The sequence below is a fragment of the Diceros bicornis genome, chromosome 2, assembly GCF_020826845.1.
Source record: "Diceros bicornis minor isolate mBicDic1 chromosome 2, mDicBic1.mat.cur, whole genome shotgun sequence".
Taxonomy (NCBI): domain Eukaryota; kingdom Metazoa; phylum Chordata; class Mammalia; order Perissodactyla; family Rhinocerotidae; genus Diceros; species Diceros bicornis.
The window spans coordinates 58,270,808-58,297,246 of NC_080741.1; the positions used below are offsets into that span (position 1 = coordinate 58,270,808).

Consider the following 26,439-nt stretch of genomic DNA (forward strand, 5'->3'; position numbering starts at 1 on the left):
TCCCTAGCTGATTTGCATGCGCTTTACATTTGATAAGCCTTGTTCTAGAATGTAGCTGCCATCCTCTAGTGGCGGTGCCTATAGGGCCTTTCCAGAATTCAACCAAGTGAAGGAAAGTTTATTTCAAATTCCCACTTACTACAAGTTACAAAATCGAACACTGAGTTGTTACAAGGCTTCCATTCTTCCCTCACTTGTTTTTGGTTCACATAAGAGAGAAGGCAGCACAGGACTGGGGCTCCCGGGACAGCTCGCCTTCTTTCTGAGGAGCATCTCTCATGGTTTTCATTTCACCATGCTTCACCTCGATTGTTCCCACAATTGTCAGACAGCCCGCAGTCTGGATTGACTGTTATCAAATCAGCCCCAGGCCAGCCCTATTCATTGTCCCATTATTTCCTGCTGAGTGTCTGCTGAAGTTCTCATGAGGGCAAGCATCAGGGTGTAGTGCACACGTGATGACGCCATTCATTCCACAGACCTTGACCGTCTGCTCTGCCTAGGCCTTGTGCTGGGGATGCAGGTGCGAGGAAGATGTGCTCCCTGCTCTCAGGGGCCTTCACCAGAAGTACGTTGAGTCATCTGGGGTCAGAACTAGAAGGGATCTTGGAGCAGGCATATCAAGACTAACCCTCTCATTTTATAGATTAGAGGCTCCCTGAGGGGAAAGGCCTTACCTTAAGGTAGCACATTTGTATGATTGTACAAGAGTGCAGTGTCCAAGTGTTTTCCAGTTAAAATGCTGCTTGGCCCCTGGAAGGTTGTCTGATCCCTATACTTCTTCTGTACCTCTCTCACATGCTACTGTTGTCCTTGATCTTTCCCCCAGCATGGCAGACAGTCAGGAGTCCAAAGCAGGTGCGGGCAGGGGTATAAGAAGGCTGCCAGAGATGCCCACCAGAACCCAAATGCTCAAGAAGCCGCCACTATTCAGAGGGCGCAGTCCTGTGGTGAAACAATAGGGGATGGATGCTGTTTTCAGAGAGATGTTGATTTATTTTCCCCTTTGAATGAAATGCCAGAACTTGTCTTGCCTCTAGGCTGACTCACCAGCAGCCTCAGGAAAGGGAAGCCCAGGCCGCCTCCTCTGCACGGGCTTGACTGAGCCATTCCCCGGAAAGCCAGAACGTGTCCAGGCTTCCCGAAACTCACAGCGTGGCCTGAGGGCACTCAGCACTCCTCCATCTTCTGGCACTTCCCCAAGCAGGGCCGCTTCCTCCTTTAATGTGGATAATATCTCTAGCTCTTATCATTTTGCAAATAATCTGCAGTCACGTCCTGGCTTCACTCTAGCAGGGTTTGAGTTCTGGGTTCAAGTGCTGCTGAAATCACCCTGGCCACTTTTTCTGGCTTTTGCTCTGACTGAGGTTGAAGGTACCTTGTAGAAGGGGACTGTGATGCTACCCCAAACCCCTGGGGATGGGTAACTAGGACCTCTCAGGACATCAGCAGCTCCCTCCTCTCCTTCCTGGGTCACCAGCATGGGATTGCTGGTCCTTTCTTTTCCTGGTGTTCTCCAGATGACCAAATCCACAGAAAGGAAATATAGGTCCTTGGTGCTCTGGTGGGGAGTTGTGAGGTGTTCATTTGAATTAGAGAGTCTAATTGAGGGCCAGCTATTGTACAGGGAAAACGGGTGTCTCCTGGTCAGGAGGGATTTGTGTTGGGAAACGCACGCACACCCCCACTACCTTATTCCTCTTATTAACAAGGTGCTTCTATCATTTTAAAGTCTCTCTTCACTGTAGCCATCTTCCCACCTCAAACCTCAAACTCCCTCAGGGTAAGGGGTTTTTTTTTTTTTTTAAGATTTTATTTATTTTATTTTTTCCCCCCAAAGCCCCAGTAGATAGTTGTATGTCATAGCTGCACATCCTTCTAGTTGCTGTATGTGGGACTCAGCCTCAGGATGGACGGAGAAGTGGTGCCTCGATGCGCACCCGGGATCCGAACCCGGGCCACCAGCATCGCAGCGCGCGCACTTAACCACCAAGCCACAGGGCCGGCCCCGGGTTTTTAATGTCCACACAGAAGTCACTTGGACCAGAAATCAGGAGGCCTGGATCCTGGTCCCAGCTTTGTCATGAGCAGCATTTCCCCTCTGTGGGCCTCGGGGTCCTGATCTATAAAACAGGAGGTGGGGGAGGGGGTGTGGACCAGGGAGTGCTGAAGCTCCTTTCTAGTTCTGGAACCCCAGGAATCCCTTGAATAGGTCGGATAGTAGTGGGCTCCAGATAAAAGGAGGGAGGGAGGGATTGGGAGTGGAGGATTATATTCAGAACAAGAGCAGGATGCTCTGGAGAGGTTGGAGGCCCACGTCCCCTGTGCGGGCCTCTGCAATGCCATCTGCTGTAGTAGATTGGGGCTCTGGAGCCCAGTTGTAGGACTGGAGGAGTCAATGTTTGTTCCCTGTAGTTGTCCCATGGGGCTGGGATGTATGAGCTCAAAGGCTGCACACAGTGGAGGCAGCTGGTACGTTCTGAGCTGAGAAGTCTGAGCTCTGTGGGAAGCACAGCATGGACGTGAGGCTTTGCTCTGCATTTCCTGTCTGGGGCTTGTGGATCAGCATTTACTGAGCATGCAGTTTTTCCCCATGTGTCAGTCAGCGCTAAGGAAATGGAGGGCAGATGCCTTCCTTTTCACGGATTTCATATTCTAATGGGAGAGAGCATCCACATCCATTGAACATGTATTGAACCCTTAGTTCTTGCTTCATCAATATTTATTGAGCACCTACTGTGTGCCAGGTGCTATGAATGCAGCAATGAGGAAGGAATAGTCCCCCAGCCCCATCCCTAGGCACTTCTGCAGGGAGATTGACAGGTGAAGACTATGACAGGGTAACAAGGGGCAGCACCTTGAGGGTAGCATAAGGGTGCAGATGATCCAGATATGAAGATGGAGGAAGGCTTCCCAGAAGAGGTGATACCTACACGGAGATCTGAGGGGTGAGTAGGAGTTAGCCAGGCCAAGAGGCAGGGCGCTTGCTCCAGGAGAGAAAGAAGTATTTCCGTACGGCTGTGGGCTTCACCCAGCTTAAGATGTATCCTTCCAGCTGGAGTTTACAGTCTAGTGGGAGAGATGTGGCACTGGGGGTGTACAGAGGAGGGAGTCCTGGCTAGGGCAGCAGCAAATTTGGTCTGAGCCTCGAAGGACAGGTGGATAGGAGTGGAAAATGCTGAGGGGTGGGGGCAGGCCAGTCTTCAGGGGCCAAGGCAGGCAAATCTCAGAGCGAAGAGGCGGGGTAAAGACAGAAAGGTAAGCTAGAGCCGGAGCTAGGTTGAACACCGCGTTTAGCAGCTTGGTTTTGATTTGGTAAAGAAATGGGGCACCAATAAAGGCTTCTAAGCGGAGGAGTAGATGTTTAGGATTGAAATGTGATACATGAATCTGGGAAGGGAGGGAATTAATATTGGGGTCATAGTAGTCATATGATTTACTTGGCAATAAATCATAGTTCAGAGAAAAGAAAATGATCTTTCTATAATTCCCTGACCCCCTAAGATAAAAAAACTATTTCCCAGTCCTCAATTTATCAGTACAAATCTAGCATGTTCCATTTGTTCACAGTTGTTTCCCCCATTCCTAAGATAATTTATGGTACATAGTAGCATATGGTAAATATTGTCGAAAATGATTTTGTGGGGAATTATGAATCACTCTTGGTTTTGAACCAACTGTCCTTTATAGTCTCTTAGAATGACATTGTACCTCATTTAGAAAACTATTTTTCATGGTCCTTCTCAAAGCTGATATGATTTTCACTTAAAATAATACCTTTTTTAAGTTATGTTCAGGTTATTTTAGAAGTACTGAAAACATTGTATATCAACATTAATTATGGAAGAGGTTCAGAGTTTCCAGTGTTGATCATGAAAATTTATATGCTTCTGCCACACCCAATCCCTTCAAATGGTTTGTCACAAATGTAAATGGAGTCAGATTAGTATTTGGTCATCTCATGTTTTCTTCTGTGTGGATAGCGTTGATACTTACATTTTGAGTCAGTAAACCAATAGCTAGTAGATTGTTTTCCTCCCCGAATCTCTTATCTTAAATGTACTATAAAATATATCAAAATGATATTGTTGCCACGCTCTTGGCATAATAATTCCAGACTAGATCATTTTGACATATGGAGAGCATTTCTGCTGAGCATTCTCCCTCATGCCTTACCAGTCAGCCTGGAGTGTAATTAAGGCTAGGCAGAGGTGAAATTCCACTATGAATTTGCAGGATTGCTGTTTCCTTTCGGGAATCTAGAGTGGCTTCATTTACTCACTGCGTTGAGAGAAAATAGCAAATTACAGATGTTGCTTTTTGCAGGAAATGTAAAAGCACAGTTATTCTGATAATTTCTTGATACAGTGAACTTTAAAGAATTTCCTCTTCTTATTGTCTTCTTAAAAGGGGGAAAAGTTCTCATGATAAATGAACACAAAAAGAAGAATGGATTTTTTCCAGTAAACAGGCATATGGTGACTTCCCACAATAGAACCGTGTTGTTGCTGTATATGGATGTTTTTCTAAAACACTGGCTTTTATTTCCAATATATATTTAAGGTTAATCACTTCTTTGTTGGTGAAAGCTATAATTTCAGGAGGAATGGAGATGGGATAAATATCACTTGGAATAACATTAAATGCTGTTCCAGGCTGACCTTAGAACGTGTTTTGAGTTTTGTGCTTGGGTTGTGGTCTGCTGCATGTATTGAATTCTTGGCTTAAGCCAGCTAGTTTACGTATTTTAGATCTTAAATATATATATGTAACTTATATATATATAAGTTAAAAAATACATATGTGTATGTGTATATATATATGTATGTGTTTTTTATCCACATCTTTAGTAATTTCTTTAATAAATTTCTTATTTTGAAATAATTTCAGATTTACAGAAAAATGGCAATGATAGCACAGAGTTTCCATATACCCCTCACCCAATTCCCCCTCATGTTAACATCTTATATGAGCATGGCACATTTACTAAAACTAAGAAATTAACATTGGTACGTTACCATTAGCTATAGTTTTATTCTGATTTCACTAGTATTTCCACAATGACCTTTTTCTGTTCCAGGATCCAATCTAGAATCCTACATTGCATTTAGTCTGTGTTCATTTTTTTTTTTGTAATTAAGTTTTTTAAGAAGGTCATAGACTGTAAGAATTTCATTTGCAAGAATAATATCTTAAGCATATGGTACTTTCCTGATATGTTTGACTAATGAGTTTCTAAACGTTTTTGCAGAGATTGCCTTACAACACGTTTCCATGTTCTTCCGATCAGAACCAAAGTGGGAGGTGGTAGAACCACTGAAAGACATAGGTGAGAAACGGGCGTGCCCATTCTGTTAAAAAAGACAGATCACAGAACTGGATTCGGTCAGGCTTTCTTATATGCATCCCAAGAAATCTCGTATGCAGGTGAAATGCATAAGAAATGCAGGTGATTTCTTTTTCTTTTTGCCTCCCTACTGCTCGAGGATGCAGTCCTTAACTTTTAATACCTAATGAATCTTGGTTAAAGCCCCATCTGAGGATTTGCATGGTAGTAACTTGTACTTGCAGAACCATCATTCCTTCCTCATTTATCTTTTTCACTAAATCTAAACTGAAGTGCTGTTTTCCTATTTCTGTGAATAGAGTAATTTATTTGTTGTTTTTTTTTAGTGCAGCCTTTACCATGTCAATATTACCAAACGTTTTACTGGTGCTAAATAGCTCTGGACAATATTGCCAAACTTAATTTTTATTATTTACTTAGTCCATGAAACATATCAATTGGTATAAAAATCATGTAATTATAAACACATTTCTGGTTTTATGGCAGGTTGGAGGATAAGAAAGAAATATTTCTTGATGAAGATTAAAAATCAGCCAAAGGAACGGCTAGTGTTAAGTTGGGTAAGCTAAGTTTTTTTGTTTCAGTCTCACTTCAGGGACTTTAGACAGGTTTATGAAAGTAGATATTGACAAGAGAATTACTAAATTTTATTGTATTCCTGAGTGATGTCGTAAAGGCCTCTCAGTCACACATCAAAGGAGAGTCATTTTAAGTCACTTTGATTATGCATTTGGTTGTATCGATGTGATTATATTTGATCAATTAGTAAACATTTGGAAAGAAATAGGAACAGTTTAATATAGTCCTGTGGAACTTCTTTAGGGTTGGCAGTTTGTTTTAAAGAAAATACTTGCGCATTACTTTGTTTTATCTCTCACTTTGGGAGTTCTAGGGACATGTTTGGTTAATGGATTAGATAAGATTACAGTTAAGTCCTGGTATTGATATGTTTATATACTACCTCTCCAGAAAGGCCTTGAGGCAGCAAGACTTAGTGTGGTTTCATCTTTAGTTTCCAGTCATATCTTTGGACAAATAAAAAAAGAGAAAGACTTATAAGGAATTTTTCATTTGATAACCAAGGCTGCACCCTGATATTTCCTCCCATGTTTGCAGGCTGACCTTGGCCCTGACAAGTATCTGTCAGATAAAGATTTTCAGTGTCTAATCAAACTTCTGCCTTCCTGTTCGGTGAGTACAAGTCATTCTGTTATTCTCAGAGCTGATGACAGATTCACAATGTTTTCTTGCGGGGGGTGCCGTGGACAGAAGAGCTGGAAATACTCTGTAGGCTCAAGAGAATGGAGAGGTACAGGGGATTTCAGTTCAGACTGAAAGTGCTGGGGCTGCCCCCAGCGGTCACTTAGATGGCATTCATGACATCTGCACAACCCATGAACCATGTGGTAATTTGAATGTAGCCTTTGTGTTTTAAGCAAATATCAGAGTAGAAAAGCAGCCACTTCTCTGAGCCTCTTGTTTATATCAGTGAAACTGAAAGATCTGTTTCTAGCCTGAGAAAACAGAACTAATACGGATTTAGATAAGCTGGATGATGGAAGGGCAAAATAGCCCTTTTGCTGTCTGAGTTACTACTCTCACAGGCTAGCTAACTAGTTGGCCTTTAAGAGGACCTGGCATTATTTATGCTAATGCACAATTCTAACCCAAGGTCTTCAGTGGGAAGAACCACATGGATATATTTCAAAATATACACAGAATGTCTTCAGAAAAAGACTAATCTGGCTAGAAAATTGAGTTAGTGTTGATGTTCTTTATTTGGTCTGTATGAGGATGTAGGACCCTAGAATGAGTCGCTCATGGACTGAGCACAGTTATGTTGACCTGTCCAGTTGGGTTGGCAAGTTCATTTTTGAAGATAGAGTGTCTTGTCAAGCTGGCAAAACCAAACTTTTAATAAGATGTCATGTGTGGCCAAGAAAAATACTATGGTCTTTGAGTGGTGTGACACAGGTTGTCAGCACCCAATTCTAAATTTCTTTTCATGGATGTGCTTTGTAAAAAGAAGACAATGCAGACAAGTGGTGCGTATTAATTGCAGAAAGTCAGAAAACACAGATATGCAACAATAAAATAAAACTTATTCATAATCTCAGCCAACCAGAAGTATGAAGCAAAATGTTCAGTTGTTACTTTTCTAGAATTTTATATGATTATTTTTGAAAAATTATATACTTGTTTTAAAACTTGTTTTTTTTGTGTGTGTGTGAGGAAGATCAGCCCTGAGCTAACATCTGTTGCCAATCCTCCTCTTTTTGCTGAGGAAGATTGGCCCTGGGCTAACATCCGTGCCCATCTTCCTCTACTTTATATGCGACGCCACCACATCATGGCTTGACGAGCGGTTCGTCAGTGTGCGCCTGGGATCCGAACCTTCGAACCCTGGGCCGCCACAGAGAAGCGCGCACACTTAACCGATTGCGGCACCTGGCTGGCCCCTTTTTTTTTGTTAATGGCATACCATGAACATCTTTTGTTGTTAGTAAATATAGTATAACATCATTATTACTGGCTGCATAGAATTATCATTTGTTGCGTCTCAGTTTACTCAACTAATCTTCTAGACATTTGGATCACCTCCAGTTTTTTGCTCTTATTAAAAAAAAGCCATAGCAGGGCCGGCCCGGTGGCGCAAGCGGTTAAGTGCGCGCGCTCCGCTGCGGCGGCCCGGGGTTCGCTGGTTCGGATCCCGGGCGCCCACCGACGCACTGCTTGGTAAGCCATGCTGTGGCGGTGTCCCATATAGAGTGGAGGAAGATGGGCACCGATGTTAGCCCAGGGCCGTCTTCCTCAGCAAAAAAAAAGAGGAGGATTGGCGGATGTTAGCTCAGGGCTGATCTCCTCACAAAAAAAAAAAAAAAAAAAAAAAAAAGCCATAGCAAACAATTTTAGCTGAACATTTGTACCCATCCTTAATTATATTTATAAGATAAATAACTGGAATTAATTAATAAGTAATTGTAGGGAGATATTTTGAGGCTATATAAATACCTGTTGTTTATCAAACCCACTGGTTTTAGTGTTCATAGAAATTTTCGAACTCCTTTATCCCTTTTATATTTATTAGTGGGCATCCTATTGTAAAGAAGAGCTTCCTGTTCTCCCTTATCTATTTATATAAATATTGACTAAGGATTTTTATTTTATTCATTGGGTTTCTTTTTGGGGCGATGAAAATGTTCTAAAATTAGATTGTGTGATAGTTGTACAACTGGGAATATACTGAAAACCATTGAATTGTATACTTTAAATAGATGAATTATAATGGTGTGTGAATTATATTTCAATAAACCTATTGAAATATCAACAGCAACCATTTTGATGTGATGATTAGGAGAAACTTGATGATCAATTACTATATTTTCCTGGACACATCCTTCCATCCCCCAACCCATGCAACCCCTGCCCCCCAAATTCTTGCACAGCTCAGCTCCCATGGGTTTAAATTTTCATGGTAATCTTTTGAGCTAATGGACATTGTAATACGTCTCGGAAGCCAGTTGGTTCACGTAACCCAAATTCCAGGTCACATGAGGACTTTCAGTCATTAAATAATTTGCCTTACTCCCCACCCCACTTGGTTGACGTCAATGTCCCCATCTCAGGAGGACACTGTGACTCATTCTATTGCACACTCCAGTAGAAGGACAGGAAGATTCATGCTAACTGCTTTGGAAAAGGGCCAAGATACCAAAAGATGCTGCTTTTGCTTGTTTTCTGGCTGTCATGCTCCCTGGCTTGGCACCAAACAGCAGTGTGGAATGTTAGGCAAAGCTGTGAGTAAAGACACGTTTATCCTGGTTCTCACTGGGCTGTTCTAGGATTTGGCTGTGTTTTTTACCAATTTATAGAGGCAGAATATTAAAACCACTGTTCCAAAAACTCGGACTCCCCCCTCTTCCTCCACACCTTTGTCTGAATTGTGAGAATATGCACACCCAAGCTGACACTGTGAGAATACACGTACCAAAGCAGATACCTTCACATGTAGAGTTGACCACGTGAGTTATTCACTTCCTGTGGTCAGTATAGTTTATGTTCCTTCTCTCATCTAAAGAATGAGTTACTAGTTAGTCATCTAATAACTTAAAAATGCCGTGTGTTCAGGGACTATCCCACATTTATATGCAACTAAACTATCAAGATGGTATGTGACTCTGCATAACCAGTTCCTGGATCTAAAATGACCTCGATGCTGATGCAAATAAATGTGAATTTCTTGTTTGTTTTGGCAGCATCCTTACATCTATCGGGTTACCTTTGCCACAGCTAACGAATCCTCAGCATTGCTAATTAGGATGTTTAATGAAAAAGGAACTTTGAAGGACCTGATCTACAAGGTACTTGTGGTACAAGTTCATGGTCATAAAGAAGTTCTCAAGTCCCTTAAGAACCTGTTATTGATACTTCATCCCTAAGGTTCCAGAAGCTAGGCCCTGCGGATTTTATTTTAATTTTGATTTTATTTGGAATTTGTTTTTATTTTAGGAATAAAAACTACCCACTTTGGTTAAAGAGCATTCTTTTCCCCATATGAGGGAAGGTTGAACAGTTAATGATTATGTCCATTACATTGTAGGATGATCTCTTAGGTCAGTTTTAAAATTTGTGTCTTTCACTTAACAAAGCAATATTAAACTATCTCAATAAAGCTGGAAAAAAATTTTTTTAAAAAAAGCAATACTGAAGAATCCTAAAGGTGTACAAGACTTTGGGGGCTGCTAAGTCCAAGACCAGGCATATCTTCACTGGACTAGAGAAGGGACGGAACCCAGGTCAGCCTCTTTCTATCAACTATGCAGACTGTTGTACTTAAAAACCCACATCCTGGAGCTGGCCTGGTGGTGTAGTGGTTGCGTTCATGTGCTCTGCTTCGGTGGACTGGGGTTCGCAGGTTCAGATCCCAGACACGGACCTACGTGCCACTTATCAAGCCATGCTGTGGCAGGCATCCCACATATAAAGTAGAGGAAGATGGGCACGGATGTTAGTCCAGGGCCAATCTTCCTCAGCAAAAAGAGGAGGATTGGCAACAGATGTTAGCTCAGGGCTAATCTTCCTCACCAAAAAAAAAAAAAAAAGAAAGAAACCCACATCCTGCAGGCTGGCCTTGTCTGGCACCCCAGCCTCTTAGGGTCCTATCTGTTCTGGGAGGCCGTGTGCAGAATTCGACCCCTCTGCTGCTTTCTTATGTATTTGTTGTTCCTTTCCAAAGGCAAAACCAAAAGACCCGTTCCTAAAGAAGTACTGCAACCCTAAGAAGATTCAAGGCCTTGAACTCCAGCAGATAAAAACATATGGGCGGCAAATATTAGAGGTAAGAAATAATTAATTTTTGTTTAACTTGCATTGAAATTTTATCCAGCGTTACAGTATTCTTTTGGGAAAGTTCTCAGGCAAGATCCAAAATAGTTTAAGTTGTCTGATCACTTATAAACTGATGGCACTGTCATATTTTATCCCAAAATTAATTAATTAATTAAGGCAGTAATTTAGATCTACACAATTCCAAAAGCTTAGCTATTGGTTTAGTGTCTGATTTTTAGGAACTGTTCTGTATAGATACCAACTTTTGTGTTATTTTTGGTTGATCTTTATTGTTGTGTCAAGATTCTTGATTTTGTTATATCACATATATAACCATGTGGCTCCCTTACAGAAGTGTAACTAGAGCAGTATTCTCCAAGCTTCTTGGATTGTGCAACCCTATCAGTGAAAACAGTTTAAGCATAACCCCCCTAATGTTGCATATGTTTAACCATTATATGAATGTACTACTAATAATATATCCTGTATGTTATAAGTCAAGAAAGAATGAGATTAAAAACAAAACAAATCGAAAAGTTGTAATAGTTTCTTCTAGTCCTCAGTGAATTGTCCTAGGCACCCTCTTTGGTGTGCACTGCCCTAGTTCACCAGGTCTTTGCAGCGCTCTATCCAGGCATTTCATTACTGGGTGAGCCACTGTTTATTAAATGGCAGTTGAAAAGTTTGCTTCATTTTGTGGGAGCCTGTCCTGTGTTTCTATTAATAAACAGCCAAAAAGATTCTGAGGAGAGATTTGACTAGAGATGTTTTCAACTCAACCCCTTTTCCTGAGTGACTGGCCGAAGCACTGAGACGATAGCTTTACCCATCTGTGCAGGAGGATCAAGACTTTGTCCTGAAGAGAGCTGGCCTGTTGGGATCAGAAAGTGCTGAAAGTAGAGCCTTTTGGCATCAAAGCTGTTAACCCCAAGCAGACGCAGGCTGCTCCTCTGTTCTGTGGGAATGAAGGAGATTGGCGTTGCGTCTCACAGCTGGAAAGCATTCAGCATCACTCCCTTTTCCAAAGAAACGGATGGAAGAGGCATTTTCCTTTAGGAATCTCCTCAGTGACTTGTTTGGTTTTGTTTCAAAATATATTGACTTAAAAAACAAAGCTTAACCTGTCTTTTATCTGAATGGGTTGGGGGGAAAATGTAACCTGTACATATTTTTAATAGGTACTAAAGTTTCTACATGACAAGGGATTCCCTTATGGGCATCTTCATGCCTCCAATGTGATGCTAGACGGGGACACTTGTCGGCTGCTAGACCTTGAGAATTCCTTATTGGGCCTTCCTTCCTTCTACCGATCTTATTTCTCACAATTCAGGAAAATCAACGTAAGTTGCTGAAAGTAATGAAACAGCAGGTTCATTTTTAGGTATCAGTTATCCCCATGGCAGCACCCGTGACCTGCCCGTGTAAGAAACATGCGCGAAGCAGTGAGAGGTACAGTTAGGGTTGGCCAGGCCTATTGGCCCTGCTTCTCCCACAGAGCATTGCTGTATCTCCAAGAGGCTAGTTGAAATGGTAGATGGGACGAGGATGGGTATAGAACCACTGACTGGAAAACTATGGAGGGTAGGACCCAGACTTTTGGTCAGAGCAATGCCCTGTGAGCTTTTACAAAAGGCTTTGGAGTTGTGTTTTCACTATCAATTATGAGTGGGGTCGCCCCTGGGCCATATTTCTCAGTGGAAGCTTAGGGCAGGAGCACTGGGATTCACAGAGCCAAACTGAAGGATGAATACGCCACTGCTCTCTTTTCATCCACAGACATTGGAAAGTGTGGATGTCCACTGCTTTGGCCACTTACTGTATGAAATGACTTACGGACGACCGCCGGACTCGGTGCCTGTAGACTCCTTCCCTCCGGCACCATCTATGGCTGTGGGTCAGTATGGGGTTTAGAGGGATCTTCTGGGCCGTGTAGTCTGCAAAGGTACTCACCCCCTCTCCAGAGTCCAGGAAAGACCCAGAGGAAGTTGCTCTGCTCCACAGCCAGAAATTCTTATCCAATTTAAAAGTAGACCAGGTTTGAGTAATTTACTTTGATGTACTTAACTGAAAATTCAGATGGCTTGTCCATTTGTCAGGCTATCTGACATCTCAGGGGACATTTTATAATATGCATTAGAATTTTGGAAGCAGAAGGATGTAAAGAGAAGTATAGCCAGACCGAGTCTGATATAGAAGCAGAAGCCAGGAGCAGGCAACTATGAAGCCAGTTTTGCAGATGCGGGCCGGTGTCAGGAGTCAGACCAGGGCTGGAGTGGGACCTGCAAGGAACAAGAGAGCCATGAGCTGGATACCTGGTAGATAAAAGCCTAGCAGGTCCAGAGCTAAGAAAGGCAGACAGGAATGTAGACACTGGCAAATTGGATCCAGGAGCTCTTCCAGCCTTACTGAGGGGGCTGAGGAGAGCCAGAGGGCAGGTGGAGGGCACCTTTAGGAGAGGGATGTAGGAATTGAGGCAGGCTCATCCAGGGACCCTTTCATCCTCTCCACAGCCAGCTCAGAACTCACTGCTGGAGCACAGAGAGAGGAGGGCAGAGTAGTATTGGACCACTGTGCCTTTGAGTTGTGCAAGTCAACCCTCCGCCAAGTGTTAATTTTGTGTTAAATGAGGTGGTTCATGAGAATAGGTCCTGAGACTGCTTTATGTTGAGTTTGAACAGCTGAAACTGAACAGTGACCTGTGAGGAGAAAAATCTGGCTGGTTTTGTTTATATCATCCAAGGTGTTCGATGCTGAGATATCAACAAGGGGCATTTTGTGTGCTAGTTTTGATTAAAAGCAGGCAAGCAGCAAAATGTCTTTCAGGTTCAGAATTTTACTTCTGTGTAGTATTTACTTTTAAGAGGGCAAACACTTTTATGAATGATATCTTGAATCCTTCTTCCAATTATCTTTGAAATATATTTAGCTTTCTGTCAGCATGTGGTTTCTGAACTGTTTTTTTGAGTCATCGGTAACATCAATGTTGCCAACATTCCTCCTCCCCACGTTTACCATCTGTCTGTGCGTGAAGAGTTTTGACACTGTCCTGATCAGCCTGCAGACAGTTGCTGCAAAGCGGTGTCAAACTTTTCATCACCAAGTGGATTTGCCAGCGTGTTCCGTGGAACTAAAATGTGTATCTGTTCATTTCAAGTGGCCGTGTTGGAGTCTACGCTGTCTTGTGAAGCCTGTAAAAATGGCATGCCCACCGTCTCCCGGCTCTTACAGATGCCGTAAGTCAATTGTATGCCTTGGTTGTAATCGTCATAACTGTGTTGAACACCGGACCGCTAACCTAAGTGCCTGGTATCGGTAAAGACTCAAATGTGGTCCTGGCAGAGGTGAAGTGACCAGGTGGTCACTTGCAGCATGATATCATGACCTTTCCTTGTGAGCTCTCTGCTACCTTAGTCTGACTGCTCTCCTTTCACATCAGTGTCGTCTTCACGTGTGTCTCTCCCTGTCGATGTCAGCATTGTGTACGTGTATGGTGGCAGCCCCCTGCTCAGGAGATACCGAAGGAGGGTCCGCTCGAGCTGCTGTGCTTTATGACAGCACGGCCGTTGGCCCACAGCTGTGGCTAGTTCACTAGGGTCCGCCCTCTAGGAGGAGGGCTACGTGCTTCTGGCCTCCCACGCGCTGGTTTGTTCATTTACTCACTGGGTCACATTTATTAAATATCTAACGTACCACTAACGTAACGCTGTGCTAGGGGCTTAGGGGTCAGAAGACATTCTCCCTTAAACGGGGTTATGAGTCGGTTAATCAAGGTGATGGGAATAGTGCTCTGGGGCCTTGCCTTTAGGTGCCTGTTTCTTTCCCTTCATGGAAGGGCAGCAGAGTGGTTAAGAAGGGTGTGTCTGAGGTCAGACAGACCTGGGGGAGGACCCAGCTTTACCACTTCTACGCGGGTGACCTTGGGCAAGTTTCCTAACCTCTGGAAGCTGAGTCTCCTCATCTGTAAAATGGAGATAATCATAGTCGCCACCTCAGAGGGTCATTGGGAGGATTTAATGAGATGATTCCTAATACAGTGCCAGGCACTTATGAAGTGCTTATTAAATGTTAGCTATGATTTAATATTGATTCAGCTTATAGTTTGTGAACATCACATGACACGTGATGTACTCAGTGCTTTGTCTGTACCAGCTTGTTGTAAACAGGCGTACCCAGGAAACAATAACATGGGGAAACAAGGCAGGGGACAGCTTGAAGTGCATATAGCCAGAGTTCAGAGGAGGAGGCGATAACGTCAGGTTCCTTGTGTTTAGAAAGGGTCTGCTGTAGCTCAGGCGCTGTCCTTGGCCCTGGGGAGGCGCTAATGAGCAGAGCAGCCCGAGCCCCTTCCTGTGGTTGTAACATTCTAATATTTGACTGACACTGTGCATCCTTCTCCAAACCAGCCACCATTATAACAATGCAAAGGTGGAAAAATAGATCCAGTTAGGGAAACAACAATTTTCACACTAACTTTTAGAACGAAAGGCATTTGTAATTAGGAAACAGCCTGTATTCATGCTGATTTACCTGGGGTTTGTATTTGCACCCCTTACTCCAAAGCTCTTACATTTTTTCCCCAGTCTTCTGGTTCTAAAGGGAAGCCAAATATTGTTTCACTTAAGTCTTTCTACCCAGTGGGCTTCAACCTTGAGAAGTTTCTCCAAGAAGAGCACTTGGAGAGGTGTGAACTGTGTTCAGTTAAAATGTGTTGTCTGGGAGTAGATGGACCAATGGCCTTGAAGGGGAGAATTACGTCTCCACCTCCACAGCCGCCCAGGAGCTCTGTGGCGAAAAGTTAACCCTGTCATTTCTTTCTTTTTTCTTTTCTTTTTTTTTTTTTTGCTGAGGAAGACTGGCCCTGGGCTAACATCTGTGCCCATCCTCCTCCACTTTATATGGGACGACACCACAGCATGGCCTGACAAAGCGGTGCATGGGTGTGCACCCGGGATCCAAACCCGGGCCGCCAGCAGTGGTGCACACGCACTTAACCGCTACGCCATGGGGCTGGCCCCCCCCCCTTTTTTTTTAAAGCTTATATTTTATTATCTATGTTTTGTTGTTGTTGAGGGAGATTAGCCCTGAGCTAATGTCTGTTGCCAATCTTCCTCTTTTTGCTTGAGGATTAGCCTTGAGCTAACATCTGTGCCCATCTTCCTCTATTTTGTATGTGGGATGCCGCCACAGCATGGCTTGATGAGAAGCGTGTAAGTCTGCACCTGGGATCCGAACCTGCGAACCCCAGGCTGTAGCAGCAGAGCGCTCGAACTTAACCACTATGCCACCAGGCCGGCCTCAACCCTGTCTTTTCTACTTGTGATGTAGTTGCTGTTTTTTGAAAAGGGGGGCCGTACAAGGAAAGACTCGCTTAAGCAATTTGGGCACTGCCTAGACAACCATTTAAATTCTCCCACCTGTTTTAGCCACAACGGTTCAGAGTTCCTCATACTATTGTTTTTAATTACATACTTTTGAAGAGAGAATTGGTATACTCTAAAAGCTGCTATTTTTTTAAGAGAGCATGAGAAACACTACTTTTCTTAGAAGAAAATTATTTTCTCATTAAATTCTAATCAGAACAATTCCTTTCTACTTACTTGCACATTTTTATTTTATTGAGCTCTAGAAAAAATTTAATCCTTCTCTGGGGCAAAAAAGAAAAAAAAAGGAAAACCAGTTATTCTGTTTAGAAATATCTTTTTTTTTTTAAAAAAAAGATTTTATTTATTTATTTATTGTCCTCCCAAAGCCCCAGTAGATAGTTGTGTCATAGCTGCACATCCTTCTAGTTGCTGTATGTGGGACGCAGCCTCAGCATGGCCGGAGAAGCAGTGTGTCGGTGTGCGCCCGGGATCCGAACCCGGGCTGCCAGCAGTGGAGCGCGCGCGCACTTAACCGCTAAGCCATGGGGCCAGCCCCTGTTTAGAAATATCTGTTACGTGTATCGTTTGCAATACAATATAAATAATAATTTTCAAAGATTTTTTTTCAAAGTGTAAATTAATTTACTATATAACATGAGAGGACTGTTGCCCCTTGGTGGGGACATAACCTCCAGTGCATAGCTGACCCAGCCCCCTGGTAACACCTTGGAGATGGTGGGGTGTGGGGCATTTCCCAAGGTCACACTGGGTGGCCCGTAAACTCCTTTGAGTTTGTTGATAAACATGAAAGGGTGGATTGGGCCGGAGCTGGGGGCTGTGGTAGGGGCTTCATGAACTAAGATGTCACATTCTGCTTTGATTCTGTTCTGAGAGTACACCTGGTTTAAGAAAGATTTTTTTGTTTGTTTCTTTTCTTTACAGGTTATTCAGTGATGTTTTACTAACCACTTCTGAAAAGCCACAGTTTAAGGTAAAGCAAATCATCATTTTTGGTTTGTGACATAAATAAGTTGACTTTGAAAGTTAATGCTTTTTAAATCAAAAAAGAGAAGTTACAGTATTTATACTAAGGAAAATTTGAAAACAATCTAAATGTCCTACAACTAGGGAATAGTTTAATAATTTATAGTGCCGCTATTTGATAAAATGTTTTTTGTCTAATAAAAGTAAAGTTTATAAAGACATTATAGTAGCATGGAAAATTATTATTTGGGCTAAGGGAAAAAAAGCAGGATATAAAATACAGTGTGTAAAAACATACCTATGTCTAGAATACAGATTGGAAGGAAGTACCCCAGGAAGGAGCAATGTTGTCAGTGGTGTCATGGACAGAGCAGGCACTTTGAAACCCAAACATCCAGGTTGATGCCTTACTTTCCTGTTTTAACACCAGCTGTTTATCTAAGGCAGGGTTTCTTAGCCACGACATTTGACATTTTGGGCCAGATAGTTCTTTGTTGTGGGAGCTGTCCTGTGCATTGTAGGATGTTAAACAGCCTCCCTGGCCTGTACCCCTGTACCCACTAGGTGTGAGTAGTACTCTCCCTCCACCCCCCACATCGTGACAATCAAAAATGTCTCCAGACGTTGCCAACTGTCCCCTAGAGAGGGGACAGGGGCAGAATCACCCCATTTGCGAGCCAGTGATCCATGGGCAAGCACTGAATCTTTGGGTCTATGTTTACTCAGTGTGTAGAATTGGTGAGTAATACCTGTCTGTTGTCGTTGGACAACTGCGATACTCTACGTGGAGGCCTGGTTCAGCGCCTGGCTCTCCTCAGAGCTCACTGTTAGTATCATTTTGGGTAGTAGAATGAGGGATAATTCTCTTTCTCTCCATATTCCAAAAGAACATGTAATACTATTATGATGAAATTAAATTTAGGGGAAAAAAGAAAAGAAAAGCAAAAACAAGATGGGGTCAGAAGATCGTATAGGCGCGAGAGACACTTTCCTCTGTCCTGTTTCGCCAGTTAGAGGAGTTCTGACAATGACAGTTTCTTTGGATCTGAAGTAGGAAAGAACATTTAAATTCATCTCTTCTTCACTGAAGCTCCTCAGGAAATGTATTCAGCCAGTAAATAAGTATGCTCTCCTCCAACGCTGAGAATCTAGGCCAGGGAATATTATCAGGCCTGTTCTTCCCCTAAGGCAGAGAGTCTATGCAGCAAAGACAATGGGATTTTAAACACCAGTGTTACTTTCTTGTATATGCATTTTCTTTCTGGAAAGATACACAAGAAAATGGTGATGTTGGTTGCCTCCATGGAGGGGAACTGGATGGGAGACTTTTTACTGTGTATGTACCCTTATGCCTTTTGAGTTTTGAACCATGTGACTGTATTACCTGCTCAAAACTTTTTTAAATTTAAAAATTTTAAAGAATAATAGAGACAAAAAGTTGAAAATGATGTGGGTGTCTGTTTTCCAGGCCTGAACTCCTCATGGTTTGAAAAACTAATAAATTAAGACATGACAGGCTAGAAGCACACCAGGCTATTGTCAAGAGTATCTTCCAGCAGGAAAAAGCTTAAATCTTGTGAAATTTCTTCACAGAGAAAATCCCTGTGAAGTTATAAAATATTATAATTACTTGAATTTGTGTATGTGTTCTAATAAGCTTTATATATTTTTTTATTTTTAATTATGTTAAAAAACATAATGTAAAATTTACCCTCTTAACCATTTTTAAGTGTACAGTTCAGCAGTGTTAAGTATATTCACATTGTTGTGAACAGATCTCTAGAACTTCATCATCTTGAAAACTGAAACTCGAGACCTATCAAATGACAGCTCCCCGTTTCCTCACCCCCAGCCTTTGGCAAACACAGTTCTACTTGGTCTGCTTCCGTAATTTTGACAACTCTAGATATCTCATATAAGTGGAACCATACAGTATTTGTCCTTTTGTGACTGGCTTATTTCACTTAGTTTAATGTCCTCAAGCTTCATCCATGTTATCGCATGTGATAGGATTTCCTTTTTTAAGACTGAATAATATTCCATTGTGTGTATATACTACATTTTGTATATCCGTTCATCTGTTGATGGACATTTGGCCGTCTTCTACTTCTTGGTTATCCTGAATAATGTTGCAATAAACATGAGGTGTGCAATTCTTTTGGATATATACCCAAAAGTGGGATTGCTAGGTCATATGGTAATTCTATTTTTAAATTTTTTTAGGAACTTCCATACTGTTTTCCATAGCAGCTGCACCATTTTACATTCCCACCACTGATGCACAAGGGTTCGAATTTTCCACATACTTGCTGACACTTGATATGTTCTTTTTTTTTTTTTAAATATGCTGAATTTAATAATTTTATTTATTTATTTATTTATTTATTTTTTTCCCCCAAGCCCCAGTAGATAGTTGTATGTCATAGCTGCACATCCTTCTAGTTGTTGTATGTGGGACGCGGCCTCAGCATGGCCAGAGAAGCAGTGTGTCGGTGCGCGCCCGGGATCCGAACCCAGGCCGTCAGCAGCGGAGTGCGCACACTTAACCGCTAAGCCACAGGGCCGGCCCATGATATGTTCTGTTTTTTTGATAGTGACCATCCTAATGTGTGTGAGGTGATATGTCATTGTGGTTTTGATTTGCATTTTCTAATAATTAGAGTTGTTGATCATCTTTTCACATTCTTTTTGGCCATTTGTATATCTTCTTTGGAGAAATGTCTATTCAGGTCCTTTACCCATTTTTTTTTTCCTTTGATTTTCTGATTTTTTTTTTTTGAGGTTTTTTTGTGGTATAATTCATTTTTTATAACAAGTCCATTTTTTAATTTAATTACTTACGTTTTTGTTGTTGAGTCGTAGGTGTTCTTTATATATTCCAGATATTAACCCTTTATCAGATATATTATTTTCAATTATTTTCTCCCATTCCATAGATTGTCTTTTCACTCTATTGATTGTTTCCTTTGATGTGCAGAAGTTTTAAGTTTGATGTGGTCCCATTTGTCTATTTAGCTTTTGTTGCCTGTGCTTTTGGTGTCCTGTCCAAGGAATCATTGCCAAATCTAATATCATAAAGCTTTCCCCCATATTTTGTTGTAGCAGTTTTATAGTTTTAGGTCTTAGGTTTAGGTCTTCAATCCAATTTTGAGTTAATTTTTGTGTATAGTATAGGGTAGGGGTCCAGCTTCATTCTTTTTCATGTAGATATCCAGTTTTCTCAGCACCGTTTCTTGAAGAAACTATCCTTTCTCCATTATATGCTTTTGGCACCCTTGTCAAAGATCATTTGACCATATACATGAGGGTCTATTTCTAGGCTCTCTGTTCTGTTCCATTGGTGCAAGTGTTTTTCTTTATGCCAGTAGCACACTGTTTTGATTACTGTAGCTTTGTAATATATTTTTAATATAATATAATCAGGAAGTGTGTAGTAAATAATAAATCAGGAAGTGGGAGATCTCCAATTTTGATTTTCTTTTTCAAGATAGTTTTGGTAATTCAGGGTCCTTTGAGAATTACTTGAAATACTTGAAACATATCATGTTTATTTATGTGTTAGTTTTATATATTCATTGCTTAAAAATGCTAATGAGATGAATGTGTTGGGGATACCACAAGTGGCCAGGATAGGATTCCAGCAGACAGCTTGTAACCGACTTCATTCCAGATGTCCCCCTTCTTGATAACCAGCTGCTCTTTCATTAAAACCAGGACTTGAGAATCTCCAGCCATTTTACTCAACAGATTATGCATGTTCTCTTCTTTCAGATCCCCACCAAGTTAAAAGAGGCATTGAAAACGGCCAAAGAATGTATAGAGAAGAGACTAATTGAAGAGCAGAAACAGGTAATTGCTAATCGTTCCTCGTTGCTCTTTGATCTTTTAGTGTCCGCATTCTCTGCCGTGGTATTCACAGTAATTTACTTTTAATTGATTGTTCATTCCATAAACAGTTCTTGCATTCTTGCTCTGAATCAGGCTCCAGGCTCCAGGCTGCGAGACAGTTGAATACTTCACAGTCCTGCCCTCAAGGAGCTCAGCTTGGGGGGAAAACAAACATATCCACAAAGGGTGGCCATCCTTTATGATCAGGGCAGGCTGGGCCGTAGGGAGGCACACATGGTCCATGCTCTAAAGGTGCTGGGGATCACACTCTTCTGTAAGAGAGAGAGAGGCAGCAAGGAACTGGGGGAAGTGAGAAAGGTCTTTGTCCTCTGGCATATTCTTCTGCTAGACATCTAGACCCGAGCCTCGAGGCAGACAGGCTGAGCAAGGAAAGATTTTTCTTTTTTTTTTTTTTGTGAGGAAGATCAGCCCTGAGCTAACATCCCTGCTAATCCTCCTCTTTTTGCTGAGGAAGACTGGCTTTGAGCTAACATCTATTGCCAATCCTCCTCCTTTTTTTTTCTTCCCCAAAGCCCCAGTAGATAGTTGTATGTCATAGTTGCACATCCTTCTAGTTGCTGTATGTGGGCTGCGGCCTCAGCATGGCTGGAGAAGTGGTGCGTCGGTGCGTGCCCGGGATCCGAACCCAGGCTGTCAGTAGCGGAGCTCGCGCACTTAACCGCCAAGCCACGGGGCCGGCCCAGGAAAGATTTTTCATCGAAATAATTTGATTTGGCAAAACATGTTAGGGATTTTCATTAGTGTAGGATATGCTTACATTTGTGGCAAATTGTGATCTCTTAAAGATCCACCAGCATCGAAGACTGACAAGAGCTCAATCTCACCATGGATCTGAAGAAGAAAGAAAAAAGAGAAAGATTTTAGCTCGAAAGGTAAGCCTGGTGTCTCTCTGAATTCTCTCTGTGAATTCTTGACTACATTTGAAGAAAATTCTAGGTTAATGGTGTGCATTTAGTTAATGACAGATTTTGTGCTATATCTCCTTGAAAGCTAAAACTATTTCCAGATGACTGGTTTGTAGCTTCTAAAAAAGAGCCACATAATGTCAGCAGAGAAATGGACCATATAGTTTTCTGGCTTGCTGGACTGATTATGGCCTAATGTAATTGAGGGGAATGATTGGCCTGAGACAGTGAACTCAGCATTCTTGGTTTTATTTCCCTCTTTGGTTTTGGCTTGTGGCTTCTTCATTGTATTGAGTTATGAGGCCAAATATGACCTTGCGTGTAGCTAGTTTGTGTACCTGGAAAATATTTTTGTTCTGACTCCCAGCTTCAATGTGTTTATTCTTTGCTTTTCTTTCTCTCTCTTTTTTTTTTTTAAAGAAGTCAAAACGATCCGCTGTTGAAAACAGTGAGGAGCATTCAGCAAAATACAGCAACTCCAATAATTCAGGTACCTGATTATAGATTATAGTGGGCCAGGTCCCAAAGGTCGGGACCAGGAGTCAAGAGTTCTTGGGTTCTGGTGGCCAGACACTGGGCAGAGTGGTAGTGAATGTAGAGAACAAAAGAACTGTGTCTCTAAGGAAGGACTGTGACAGCATTCATAGGCTCACAGGACTCAAGTGCTGGAAGGTTGTTGGGTAACCCAGCCTCTTCACTGATGGTGAGACTCCAACCAAAGATGAGTGTTAGCCGTGGAAAAAAAACCAATCCAACTTACAAGGCAAGGCCTCCTGTTTATCAGTAGAGCCTACATGAACAGAAACAACCCTAAATCCTACCCGCTGCTCCAGTCCCCATGTGGTGGAAGGACGTGCCCTCCTGCATGGACTAAGTAAAGGACTCGATAGTCTGTGGGGATGGCAAAAAGCATCATTTCAGAAGGGCCAAGAGGGTACAGACAGCACTGTCCTGAGTTGGCTGTCCTCCCTGCCACTCCTGGCTGTCCCTCTTTGGGCCTTAGTGTCCCCATCTTTGGAAATCAGGGCCAGATTCAGTGATCCCTTCAGGCCTTGCAGCTCTTCTATCTTAGGAATCTGTGAAGTAGAGTTCCACACAGAGAAGGGGAGGTTTCATCCTAACCCAGGCAGCTTTGGCCTAGCCCGGGAGGGCCAAGGGAAGGGAAAGTTTTTTAGGTTGAGAGATAGCTGCTGTACTTTCAGGCAGGAGAAGGACCTAGTAGAGAGGGAGAAGCTGAAGATGCAAAAGAGAGAGTGATTGGGGGGTGGGGAAGCAGGGACGGGGGCTAGAAGACCAAGGGATTAGCATCAAGAGCCCAGCTGTCAGTCTTAGCCTTGGAGGAAGCCCATCCATCTCTTCCTGGAGGCAGGAGCTGGGAGGGGCAGGTGAAGAGGCAGAGGAGTTTAAAAGTAGAAGGGAAGAAATTGAGGGTGTTCACAGCTTATGCCTTCTCAGATCGTCTCAGTGAAGTTGGTGAGGAGGGTGTCTGCTGGGGTACAAGGCGAAACAGTACACGAGGGATGCACAAGATCTGAGGGCTGGACTGGTCCCAGCCAGAGAATGTGGGTGGAACTGGAAATTGGGAGAATTGGGATGGGAGAAGATCATAGACTCCAGAAGGAGAGTGAGAATCATGCAGACACCACTGCCTACAAAGTCAAGCCAGAGATGGGCTCAGGCAGAGCTAGAAGGGAAGGGAAGGAGGGGAAGCCCCAGACCCTGGCGGTCCCAGTGAGGACCAAGGCATGCTTCTTGGGGATGGAGGCTGTGAGGGGAGGAGGGGCTGGAGACTGTTGTGGCCGGTGGGTAATTTCAGAGTAGGAGGTCTATGATCTCCATGGCTGATGGGATGGACATGGGCCAGTCATTGTCATTAGGCTGAGATTCATGTCTCCAACCAGCATGTCTAACTGGCAGACATTCTGTCCAGCAGCTAATTCTTTATAAAGCAGAGAAAGCCTGGGTCTATGTTCTCCACCTTGCTGAGGGCCTGCCTGCCTGCAAGGCTCTGTGCCACATGCAGCCAGATGGGACTCCAAGGACTCCAAGACACCACCATGCCCTCAAGGAGTTTAGGAAAGCAAAATAGCAGTTGATGGAAATGTGCAGATCATCTCCAGACCCAGTGGAATCACAAGTTCAGTCTTCTCCCCTTTAGAATCTATGTTAGCACTACCAAGCAGTATGAAAACAGGATGGGTTGAGTTTTACCTCCTTTTTCAGTAAAACACCTCTCATATTTTATAGGGAGGTGAGAGAATATTGCAAATAGTGGAAAGGTATTCAGCTGAAGGGAGGCGTGGTTTAATTAAGACATTTCTCCTCGTGCCCGGTGTCCATGCCAGGCCCAACATGTCCTGTGGGTAGTGGGTGAGGGGATGTTTGGAGGCTTCCCCGGAACAGCTGGGGCTTCTCAGGGGCATGATCACAGTCCTCCCTGGAGCTTTGGTTAACCCCTCGATAGGACCTCCATGTCGGGGAGGGGGCTTATGTAGGAACCTCTGTCTGCCCATGGGGCTACTTCCATGTCAGGCCAGGAGGGTATGTTCTGGGGATTTCTGAGCAATGGGGAGATGCTGAGAACTTGGGAATATTTGAAATATAACAAAGTTACTAGGTCCAGAAAAAGCATGCAACATATGGGAATATGCATGTTGTTTTAATGTAATTAAGGGTATTTACTGAATTTGAGGTAAGAAATGGCCTGGGAAATCCACAAAATAGGCTGACCTTATCTAATTGAACGTACCTGCTGATAAAATGGAACTTCTACAGAGGGCACTGCTGGGTGGATGCTGTGGGGAACTCTCGCTTCCTTTGGGGAGGCCTCCACCAGACTGCTCTGCACCTCTCTGTCCCCTCTGCTGCTGTGGCACTGTCATTTGTCATTCATTACCCAGGGATAGGGGTTGGGTCAGGAAGAGATACTGCAGCCAATTGCATAAGCCGTTGATTGCGCAAAGTTGTTTTCAAACCAGGCAGGCTGTGGGGAGCAGTGGGAGGTGACGAGCTTTTAGTGGCCTGGGGAAGGAAGCATGACTTCCACTGGGATCTAAGCCTGTGGCCATTGGATCCAGTCTCTGAACCCTCTGACCCTCCTCACCTTTTACCACAAGGTCCACACACTAAGCCAAGTGCAGATTCTCAGACAATAGTGGGTCCCAGCTTGGAACAAATTCCGAATGTCTTTCTTTGGTCCCAATGAGGGTTTCTCTGTGTTTTTTCTTAGCAGGATCTGGGGCCAGCTCACCTCTCACATCTCCGTCATCACCGACTCCACCCTCTACAGCAGGTTAGTGATGGAGGCAAAGTAACCTGCCTTGCTCCCCCTCTCTACCAGCAGGAAGAGGATCGGGGCCCATTCTCTTCTTACCTTGGCCCAAGCATTTCAGGGTTTAGATAGTACCAGCCTTCTCCAGAGAAACCAGTGGGAATGCAAATTAGCAGTGTCATTTGGGAGAGCTGAGGGTCTAGATGTCCAAACTCAGATTTCACAGGGAATGCAATAGTTGGTTTCAGGGTCGCTGATCACCCTTTACCTCCCGCTTGCTCTCTCTGCTGAAACGCCTCGTGCAGGGCTCCTCAGATCAGGGCTTGTCTTGGTACATGCTCAGCTGAACAGAACAATCGCACTGCTGCCCAGGGGCCCTGTCCTGCCAGAGCTCCTGCCTTAGGGAGCCCAGCCGTAATGTCGGTTTTGTCACGGAGCAAAACTGGTGAAATGCCTGGGTGAGGGAGTGAAAAACCACCGAGTTTCTGATTTCCTGATAATTGTTTGTGCTCTGCTCTGCTCAGCAATGCGTTTAATCATCTGAATATTTTTCTGTGGGTAGTCTTTGTTTCACATTTGTGAATTAAATCAGATACTATGAGTTTTGTTTGAAAGATGTAAAAAGAATTTATCTCGGGGAATACTTACAAAAATAATCTCAAATTCTGTGGAGTGGCCTCATATGTTATCTCTTCTTCTTTCCTTTTTGGACTAAAATCTCTCTCCTAATCATTTTGCAAGCCCCATAAGAGCACATTGGGGTCCCAGTATCTCATTTCACTTCCTAAATGAACCAGATATTCTAGATGTCAGAGGAGCTGGTTCTGCCCTTCAGAGCTTGTCAACGTCGAAGAGTTGCTGCAGCTGTCTGAAGGGAGAGTGATTGGCTGGGGTTGATTTATGAGTTGACAAGACCATATTCATTAAGGCTTAAGGCAGCACCCAGGAGCTACCAAGAGCATTACCCGACTGCTTTCAAATGCTTCTGACCGACCTTCCTAAAGAAATGACAAGCGGATGTAAGGGGAACAACTTACCTCTGGCTGGTGGGTGTCTCTCCTTGCTGGCTGAGGATGGTTACTGTGGCTTACTGCCGAGTGTTCTGGGGCCAGGGCCTATTTTGAGTAGCAAAGCACCTGGCTCAGGGGGATGATATTCTTTTCCCTGTCTGACTTTGTCAGCAGATTTTACAAGAAAGCCCCCAATTATTGATCAAGACAGAAAATAGACTTCTCTGTCTTTTGTAGAAGTGACCTGTATAGGCTGATCAGAAATTTCTGGAGATGCACTCCCCAGATCATGTTGAGCCATTTTCTAGAAGACAGGATATTA

General features: G+C 43.2%; 1 protein-coding gene across 8 annotated transcripts in view; it reads left to right on the forward strand.

Moving 5' to 3' along the window:
• PXK (PX domain containing serine/threonine kinase like) overlaps positions 1-26,439 on the forward strand; it is a 73,891-nt gene that overhangs the window by 37,866 nt on the left and 9,586 nt on the right. For 5 of the 8 annotated variants that reach the window (XM_058562031.1, XM_058562065.1, XM_058562048.1 and 2 more), the window contains 13 exons: positions 5,252-5,329; positions 5,834-5,907; positions 6,464-6,538; positions 9,604-9,708; positions 10,584-10,685; positions 11,854-12,015; positions 12,452-12,569; positions 13,830-13,908; positions 16,981-17,029; positions 20,794-20,871; positions 21,717-21,803; positions 22,257-22,326; positions 25,066-25,128. In XM_058562031.1, the coding sequence (XP_058418014.1) occupies positions 5,252-5,329; positions 5,834-5,907; positions 6,464-6,538; positions 9,604-9,708; positions 10,584-10,685; positions 11,854-12,015; positions 12,452-12,569; positions 13,830-13,908; positions 16,981-17,029; positions 20,794-20,871; positions 21,717-21,803; positions 22,257-22,326; positions 25,066-25,128 (1,140 nt within the window). The remainder of the gene's footprint in view (positions 1-5,251; positions 5,330-5,833; positions 5,908-6,463; positions 6,539-9,603; positions 9,709-10,583; positions 10,686-11,853; positions 12,016-12,451; positions 12,570-13,829; positions 13,909-16,980; positions 17,030-20,793; positions 20,872-21,716; positions 21,804-22,256; positions 22,327-25,065; positions 25,129-26,439) is intronic. The other 3 variants (XM_058562036.1, XM_058562072.1, XM_058562055.1) reach the window with 1 other exon arrangement.